Here is a 10,136-nt window from a genome sequence, read left to right on the forward strand (position 1 = left end):
TAAGTTTTTCACTTTATATTGTTTGTACCACTCCATCCATATCATAGAATTCTAAGGTTTTCTAATTGTACTTGAGCTAAACATGACAAAGTCATATTCATGAGGCTGGGAAAATGAAGAAGTCAATACAATACATTTTTAAGCTATAATTAAATTTAAAAATAAAAAAAACAACCAAGAAAATTAAATGGAGGTATACTGGGAAAATATATGTCTGAATTTAATACTTTGTTTCTTTAGAAGTGAAACATTATCATGTATGTCTATCATTGCATATGATTTTTTTTTTAAAAGAATGTTGATTTTGGAGTGGAATAATCAGTATCCATCAAATTAACAGTATGCATATTAATAAGATGATAAAGATGTCACTTTGAGGACTAAGGTAAACCTGACTCAAGCCATGCTATTTTCCATTGCGTCATGCAAAAGCTGGACAATGAATAAGGAAGACAGAAAACGAATTGATGCCTTTGAAATATGGTGTTGGTGAAGAATATTAAATACACCATGCATTGCCAGAAGAATGAACAAATCTGTCTTGAAAGAAGTACAGCCAGAAGAATCAAGGATGGTGAGACTTTGTCTCATGTACTTTGGACATGTTATCAGGAGACACCAGTCCCTGGACCAGGACATGATGCTTAGTGAAGTACAGGGTCAGTGAGAAAGAGAAAAACCCTCAATGAGATGGGTTGACACAGTGGGTGCATCAATGGCCCAAAATAACAACAATTGTGAGGATGATGCAGGACCAGACAGGGTGACCCTCTGTTGTACACAGGGTCACCATGAGTGAGAACTGACTCCATGACACCTAACAACATCAAGGTTGCTGTTAAATTACTAACAACTGTTACTTGCTCTGGACATTTGACAGTTTTCAAGGTTAGTCCTAAAGCTGTATATAGTTTCTGTTCTTCTCTTTTTCTAGTTTGTTAGGTCCGGGACCTTCCTCTTAAATCTGTTGTCCCCATAGTGCTCCTTAGTTATGAATTAACACTTTCATTTGCCATATTCCTTTTCCAGAAGACTGATACTTTTCCTTGATCCTGTCTTATACTTTACCTCTGCTTAGATCATATCTAATTAGTTACCAATTTCTAAATCTCTCTGATCCCCTGACATAACCATAGTCAATGCCATCATCACTAGGGTTATTAAACCAGTGTCTAAACTGGTTATTTTATATCCATTCTTTTCCCCTTCCATTCCATTTCATACACTGATTTCAGAGTGATTTTTAAAAAATAAGTATAACCAGAATAACATTTTGCCGTATGGTAGGCCTTGCTAATCCTTCATTCTTAGGCATCTTGCTCCTTATATGTCAAGAATCATGCATTAAGGACTCAGATCATTGAATTTCTTCTAATAAGACTAAGCTGTGAAGCTTAGTCTGTCCAGGAAGAAGGAGGTGGTATCTTTCGGCAGTGGGTGTCACATGACACTTTGAAACCACAGTCCTGGGGAATTTCAGTCCCTGGTTTAAAAAGTCTCTCTTGGCTGACTCAGGTCAAAGGTGCTTGATGCACATATACTACTACTTTGTTCTCATTGGTTTTTGGTAGTGTGGCAGGTCTGATCTGGTCTTTCTGTAAACAGTTTCTTTCTCCAATTGATATGGGATGGCAACCATTTCTACTGACTGCTACCTAGAAACCAAAGTCCTTAACTTGAAGGTCCCTGATTCCTGACCTTGAGGACTCTGCCTGTACAGAGGTCTCCTCAGCACCTGTGACCCCTTTCAAGAGATCCTGGAACTTCTGGATGACCTGGCACTATGTGAAGGCTGCGGGGAGCCAGTAGTACCACTACACGCACATCTTTCTGGCCACTTCCCAATAATGCTGCCATAATATTGTCCAAATACCAGGTTAGGGCTTTTGTTGAGCCTGAAAACCCTATCCCAGTCTGTATTTGAGAAATATGTCATTAGCCTCTCCCTGTGCCCTGTTCCTGTCTTATACCCACCTGGATAACTATGACTAACAAATCAAAACTGCTTTAAAAAGTTAAGTGTGGGAGAGGTTGAATGTGAGGAAATTTAGATTAGATACAGGAAATAAACCACAGGTTTTTTTTTTTGGTTTTTTTTTTTTTGTTTTTACATCTAAGTGGCTGTTTTGAACCTGCTATGTTTAAGGGCGGGAGCTCTGGTAGCATAGTGCCTAAGGCACTTGACTGCTAACCAGAAGGCTGATGGTTCAAACCCACCAGCCACTCCTCGGAAGGAAGGTTGGGCAATCTACTACTGCAGTGATACTGCCTCGGAAACCCAAGGAGGGGTCGCTATGAGTCGGGGCTGACTCGACGGCACATAACAACAACAACGTTTAAGGGCTTGCCAGGGATGTCTAGGAGTCAGTGAGCAATCTGAGTGTGCACTGTGAACCCATTACAACTTCCTAGACTAAATAAACAGGAGGTGTTATGTTGAGTCCAAAGCTATGATCCTGTAAGTACAAGGAAATACAGGACTGATGAAGGAAAATGAACTATACAACTGGGCAGAGAACATCATGGGGGATCTGGTGCAGAACAAGCCTATATTTCCAGTTCCTTGAACAACAACAACCAAAAAAACTGATCCATACCTTCTTTACTCATGCAAGTCTTTCTGCAGGCTTACCTCTTCAAGGGAAGAACCTTCTACCTACCTGACTGATAGAATTCCAGAATAGGAAAGTGGGGTGTGCAGAGTTAACACTTTCAGAAGCAAACCTCCTGAGAACATGAGTGATGACCCTCTAGCGATCTAATTTTCTTGGAGAGAGGTATGCCTAGGTGAGAGTAAGTGTGGGAATCTTGACCACTGGAGATAATGGCATGGTTGGGAGTTAGTAGTCAGGGATGCTATTGCCAGCTAGAAGGTCAGGAACATTTAGTTGTACCTTAAAAAGTGCTCATGCAAAGCAGAGCAGAGCACCCGCCACGTAGTAAAGGCCTGAAGACAACAGGAGGACGCGTGGGCCTGAGGTCAGGAAAACCAAAAAATAAACCAAACTCACCGCTGTTGAGTCAGACCTGACTCATAGTGACCCCTCCTTAGGTTTCTGAGGCAGTATCACTATGGAAGTAGATTGCCCAACCTCCCTTAGTTGTAAGAAATAAAGAACATGTTCTTCATATCTGCTCTCCTGACTTTGCTATCTAACCCGTCACTCCACTGCTCAGAATCTCCAACAGCCTACCCTTAGGAAAGAATCAACAGTTCTCTTTGCTTACAGTGTTCCTCTAGGATCCAGCACCTGCCGACCTGTCAGCCCCTCCCTAGCAGCTTGCCCTTCCCGGCCCTAACCACTCCAGATCATCAGACCCCTTTCTTTAGTTCTTGAAACACACTAAACTCTTACTAACCATTTCCTCCACCTGAAACACTCTTTCCCTCTACTTCTCCTCACTTCATCGAAGGATCTCAATGCTATAAGAGCACTTCTTTAGGTAGTGCTTCCTGGATCTTCTATGTAAAGTCCAATTCTTTTTGTGAAATTTATTAACTGCTACAATAATAAACAGAGGCTGGAATTCCTTTACAAGTCTGAAATAGTTTGAGATTACAGCAGTAGAGAAGGAAAAAGTTTTGTGAGCCCTTGCAGGGCTCAGGAGGTGGGGGTGGGAGAGTCGGATTTCCTGCGGCCTGGCTCACTAGATGCTGATAAGGTTATTTATGGGGGTGGATTTGGTAATGACATTCCTCTATCCAGACCTCTACTACACTTACCTGCAGGGTCATTGCTTGTGAACTGAGTGGGAGGATCTCCGATTTCTAATTCAATTGTGAGTCCCATGGACCTCTTTCTCCGCAGACTTTTCCCTCGTAGTACATTGCTGACGCGGATTTTCTCATGTGGTATCTTTAGGAACAAGGCGAGATTTCTAACCAGATTATGGGAACTGTAAAAGTCATCTTCTGTTACAGCAGGTAATTGGAAAGAAATAAATATGACTGCAATGGTGTGGACTTCGACAGGTATTGTTCCTCTAACCAAAAGGTAAAGCATCTGGTAGGTCCTATCAAAGTAGTTTTCACCAAGGACAGTGGAATTCAGGGCAGGAAGGAATTGCTCTACACAGGAAAAAGGCCAAAACAGCATAGTTAAACATTAAACACAGTTATACTGTTTATCACAATTAGCATGCAGTGTTTAACATTTTTTAATTTAGAAAATTCTGAAACAATTCAACATTATCAGTTCTTTAGACTGCATTATTTATTTCATAAGAACAGATGCAGATGAAAAAGAAAAGCATTTATAAAACTGATATGCAAAATTAAAGTCATCCTTTATATAGTGCTATTAATGATCATTATACATCAAATTTATTTAAAAAAAACATTAGCATAGACATGGTGTAAATGAGGAAGTTAAATCTAATAACAAACTCAGTCTATAACGTACTAGTAATGACCATTTACACACTGAAAATTTCAAAGCTTTGAACCAAGGTATTTGGTAACTAAAAAATACGAATTTAACCACAGTAGTCATGGCTAAGACACTTGCCTGCTAACCAGACGGCTGGCGGTTCAAACCCACCAGCCACTCCTCGGAAGGAAGGTTGGGCAATCCTACTTCCATAGTGATACTGCCTCGGAAACCCAAGGAGGGGTCGCTATGAGTCGGGTTTGACTCGACGGCACATAACAACAACAACAACAACAGTCATCTAGTTTATGCAGTACTACATAGCAACTCTTGAAAGAACATCAATAATTCACTGTTTTCTACTTTTATCAAGAATAAAATAGTAATAAAAAAATTACATTAAGGAAAATATTTACATTTAATACATTTAAGCCTGAAAAATCTTTGGTTGATGTAAAACAAATAGGGAACTGACTTTTGGACAAGAGATTGAAAGTATTATTGAATTAATTGTGTATATATATACATTATTATATATATAATTATTGAAATTATTGTGTATACACACACACACACACACACATATATATATATATGATTTTATGTATCAACAATGCCTAAATGGTTGTAATAAATTCACTAACACATACTATGCCCAAAGGTTTTATTGTTTAAGAGTGGTATTACAGGCATGAAGGGTCTTACCACATTTCATAACGAGGCTTACTAAGAAAAAGAAATAGAAATTTTAGAAACAAGAGAGTGTTCCTAACAAATACAATAGACTGATTATTATGACATGTAGCCTATTCCTAAAGCACTTGACTGCTAATCAGAAGGCTGGTGGTTCAAACCCACCAGCCACTCCTCGGAAGGAAGATGGGTCAATTTACTTCCTTAGGGATACTGCCTCGGGAAATCCAAAGAGGGGTCGCTATGAGTCAGGTCTGACTCAACAGCACATAACAACAACAACAACAAGTATAAATTCTAGATTCAATTTGGCTTAAACATTTTGTGAATCTAATGAATGTGCTTTTATAAGTTCAAGCTGCTCCTACACTACTGTGCAAACTCATTTATCTTGAGTAATTTTTTCATGTAATGGAAGGAGCAGAGACATAGATGATAATAAAACATTTTAGATAACTCAAAAAACATTTAAATATTAGTTTACATCCGAAGTGGCAATGCAACAGTTCATAAAAAGACTTGCTATTTCCATAAACAACAATAATAACAACAAAAAAGATCTACAAGAGAGCAGCAATACATATATATATATACATATACACATACATATATACAGTGTTGGGGAAACTTAGAAGGAACTGAAAAACTGAAATTAAAAACATAACATTTGAAAATTTGTAACCAATATCCCCGTTATTTATTATTTTATTTAAGCTGCTGTAGCATTGAAGAATAAGCTAATATTAATGGCAATGGGGGCCAAAGATGTCTGCCCAGGATTAAATATTTGCTGCAGATCCACAGAAGGCAAGATACTTATAAATAAAGCAAAAAAAAAAAAAAATGTACTATTAGTGTCATTGCTACTAAAATAAGTTCATCTACCACTATTTATTTTGCATCACGGTGGTCCAGGTAGTGTGCAGGACACAATAAGTAAATTATTATTTCCATTATAATGATGAGAAAACTGAGGTTTAGTCAATTACCAAGTTGTTGAAGATCATATAGTTTATGAGGTAAAGGGGTTGGGGTTTGAAGCTAAATTTGTCTGATTCCAAATCCCAAATTCTTAATCACTCTTAGGGTAAAGAACGTTTCTTAAATTTTAAAATTTCCCAATTTTTAAATTTCCACTTAAGAAGTCAAAAGATCAACATTTCTAGTTTTACACATAACAAAACATAGGCTTGAACTTGAATAAGTATACACACACACACACACACACACATATATAATACATAATATATATATGCATACATATATATACACATACATATATATATGGAGCTCTATTGGTGTAGTGCCTAAGGCACTTGACTGCTAACCAGAAGGGTGGAGGTTCAAACCCACCAGCCACTCCTTGGAAGGAAGATTGGGCAATCTACTTCCGTAGTGATACACCTCGAACACCCAAGGAGGGGTTGCTATGAGTCGAGTCAACTCGACGGCAATGAGTTTATATATATATATATATATATATGTGTGTGTGTGTGTGTATATATATATATATATCTGTGTGTGTGTGTGTATAATGGGTATATATATGTCCATCTTCTAGGGTAGCATCTTTCTTTAGTTATTGTCTTTGTTTTATTGCATTATCCCTTTTTTGCTTTTCTTGCCCTTCAGCTTCTGTGTAATCAATTCTCTATATTAAATTCTGCCTGTTGAAATAGTTTCTAATTTCCTTAGAATTGTGTAGTACTTGGTATCTAAAGTGTTGTATTAAAAAATATTAAAGATTTTGAAAAATTAAGCTGTAAATATGTACAATCATTTGTATTTAAGAAGTCACAGTACTGACCTCTTTCTTAGCTTACAAGGAGGCAATCTAGCATACTAGCTGAAAACTTGGGTTCTTTGATAGACTCTCTTGTTCTGTCCTGACCAGATTTGTGACCTCAATAGATAACTTCACCTTCACCTTAGTTTACTCACCTGTGTCTACCTCATCTGTTATTAGAATATAATGAGTTATTGTATGTAAAGCTCTCAGAATAATGCCTGGCATATATAGTAATGTCTCTGGAAACATTATCTGTTCATATTATCAGTAGAAAGAGGGCTTGTTCCCAAAACTAGTGAAGTATATGTGTTACTTACTTATGCTCACATGTCCAGTTTATATTATGATCTATAGCACACATTTATGAAATATTTAGCCAAGATTATAGGGCACATATACAAATTATAATAAATAAAACATGTGTGAATGGCATGTATAACCCTAGTCAGTTTAACAAAATGACTTAAATGGGCAGAGCTAAACCCTGGATTTACAAATTCTAGCAAATAGGCAAGTTTAAGTTCTTTTAAATATTTCATTTAAATTAAAAATTAACTTTATCCTATCAGCTTCATGGTGTTCAGTTGATGTAATAGACTAGCCTTCCTGGCAACACATCTGGTGACTTCTAATTTATTTAGGCTCTGATTTCTATGAAATAAAAATAAAGCTGAAATAGGGTAGAAATTCTAAGCAAAATCTTTTGTGTACATAGGAATAACTGGGTCCATATTATATAGACTGAAAAAGTTCCCAGAGGACAAAGGAATGTCCATCGTACCCAGAATCATACATCTGCATGTGTGCAGATAGATAAAATTCCATCCAGAATGATCTTTTAGGAGCCACATGTTATAAATGAGCACATCTTTGTATCTGGTAGACTGTGGCTATAAAACTCACTTTCTCCTACATTCTTCAATGATCTGTTGTTGTTGAGTGCCATTGAGTTGATTCTGATTCATAGTGTCACTATATGCTAAGGAACTAGAATTTCAGTAATAAAACATTACAAAGAATTTTATAGGTAACAAAGAACAGGTATCATGTGCACTGTATTTTTCCTGGGGAAATACCTGTGTACAGTTGTCTATTAAATTCACACTGATTCTGTTGAGGGTTCCATAATGTATTTTTGGGGCAGACCAATGAATTATTCACATAGACATCCAAACGCTGAAGTGTGGAAAAAAAAATTCCTACTCGAACAGCCTGTTAAAAATAAACAACATTTTTGTTTCTTAAGAGAACAATGAAACAGAATATTTAGCACTTAGCATTTAAAATATGTCCTTTGACTATATAAACCTGTAAAATAGTAAAACTAACTTCTATGGATTTAGGATAAATATTGAACTAAAATATTAAAGTTTGCAGTCAACTTATAGTCAATGTTTCATATAGACATTACAAGTTAACCTTTCATTGATGATGCTCAGTAGAAAAATGTAATTTAAGATAGAAATGATTAAAGCTGTGTCTCTAAATTAAAGAAAGTGTTGCTTTAAAAGATAATAAAGTACAATATAGACTTTCAAAGCTGGAGGGGGAAGGGGACCTTACTAGAGCTCTATATAATGCATACCACACAAAATTAGATCCAGGCAGTCCCTAGGGTATGAATGAGATAGTTCTTAATTCTGCCTTTAAGAGTTTGTAGAGCAGTCTGAACAGGTGCATATGGTTCTTATTTAGTCCCACTTTAGTGCAAGAAAAGGCTCAACAGGTTTTCAGTGATTTAAAAGTTTCACATGCATCAAGTGAAGGTGATTGTGAAGAAGAATTTGTAGCAAGTAGGGGTTGGTTCTTTTGTTTCAAAGCAGGGATTGGATGGTTCTGATTCCGTCATTGCTGAGGCAGCTCAAAGATGGCAGTGCCCCCAAAGATGGAGGCACCTCACTCAAAGAAGGCAGCTTACTGAGTTGCTCTGAAGGTACGTGACTTTAATAATCCAATCTCATTCATCAGTGAAAGGGCTCACTACTCGTAACAGTCTCCTATTCCAAGTCTTTGACCTGTACTTTTTCCCATTCTGGTTACTGTGATGAATCACCAAACTGTGAAAATCCAAGTCTAATCCTCTTTTGTGGGTTGTTAGGTCAGACGTTTGTAACCTGGGGACAGCCTGTACTTCATCAATGTTGAAAAAAATGTTTATCTTTGAGGAAAAGAAAAATGATAGTGTATGCCTAGAAAATAAAAGTCAAAATAACTATCCTGTCTGATTCACTCTTCTTCATTTTACATTTTTACTTTCCCTACATTCCATACTATAAGATATAACCTAAAGTAAAGAGATTGGCTTTTGTAAAGGCAGGAAGGTATTAGTAAACAGAGACAGGGAGTCTAGTAAGCCAAAGAGAGTTTTGGAATCTTTTTTTGAAATTTTCTTCAGAGAGTCACAACAATAAGTTATTATTACTTTACAGTTACCTTTTTTTTATTTTTAAAATTAAAAATTGTTTTTCACTCATTTTTTTTTTTTAAACTAAAACTTGAATGGCTACTTTGAGCTAGGCATTATTTTAGACTTTGCAAAAATCCGTGACTTCTCTGAGCTTACATTTGAGAGTGAGAAGAGAGACAATAAATAATAGAAATAGTAATAAGTAAACTATGAAAGTGATAAATGCTATGGAAAAAAAAAAAAAAGAGCAGAGTAAAAGTAATTGGGAGAGCCATATTGGGAGAGGTCATCAGGGTGGGCCTACTGAGTGAATAGGATTTGAGCGAACACCTGAAGGACACGGTTGAATTAGCCACCGAGGGTAGAATATTGTAAGCAGTCACAATGGCTAAAAGTGAGGCCCAAGGTGGCAGCTTGCTCGGTGTGTTGAGGAATGGCAAGGAGACCAGTGTGGCTGGAGGAAGAGAAGAGGAAGTCAGACAAGTAAGGGGTTGGGGAGATTCCTGTAGGGCCTTGGAGGCCATTGTGAGAACTTTGGCTCTTGTACAAAGATAAATGAGGAAGTTTTTGAAGGGTTTGGGCAGGGGAGTGACCTGACCTAATTTATGTTTTGAAAGTATCTCTCTGGCTACTGTGGTGAAAATCAACTATAGAGGTGAAGCAGGAAGATGAGGTGGTAGGCAATTAACTTAATCCTGGTAATAGAGATGGCGGCTCAAACTGGATGGTAGCCGTAGAGGTGGTGAGAAATGGTCAGAGTCTGGAGATATTGAAGGGAGAGTCAATGGGATCTGCAGATGGATTAGATGGACTCAAGAGAAAGAATTGGCCAGGAAAACCTTATGAATAGCAAAGAAACACTGTTTGGTACATTACC

At 37.2% G+C, this 10,136-nt stretch overlaps 1 protein-coding gene across 1 annotated transcript in view; it reads right to left on the minus strand.

Annotated features, from left to right (window-relative positions):
• PKHD1L1 (PKHD1 like 1) overlaps positions 1–10,136 on the minus strand; it is a 199,004-nt gene that overhangs the window by 26,840 nt on the left and 162,028 nt on the right. Inside the window, exons 69-71 of the mRNA XM_042783626.1 lie at positions 7,929–8,064; positions 3,725–4,069; positions 1,975–1,988 (exon numbers count right to left, since the gene is read on the minus strand). Of these exons, the coding sequence (XP_042639560.1) occupies positions 1,975–1,988; positions 3,725–4,069; positions 7,929–8,064 (495 nt within the window). The remainder of the gene's footprint in view (positions 1–1,974; positions 1,989–3,724; positions 4,070–7,928; positions 8,065–10,136) is intronic.

The sequence above is a fragment of the Orycteropus afer genome, unplaced genomic scaffold, assembly GCF_000298275.1.
Source record: "Orycteropus afer afer isolate SDZICR_OR568_19922 unplaced genomic scaffold, OryAfe1.0 scaffold00021, whole genome shotgun sequence".
NCBI classification, from domain to species: Eukaryota; Metazoa; Chordata; class Mammalia; order Tubulidentata; family Orycteropodidae; genus Orycteropus; species Orycteropus afer.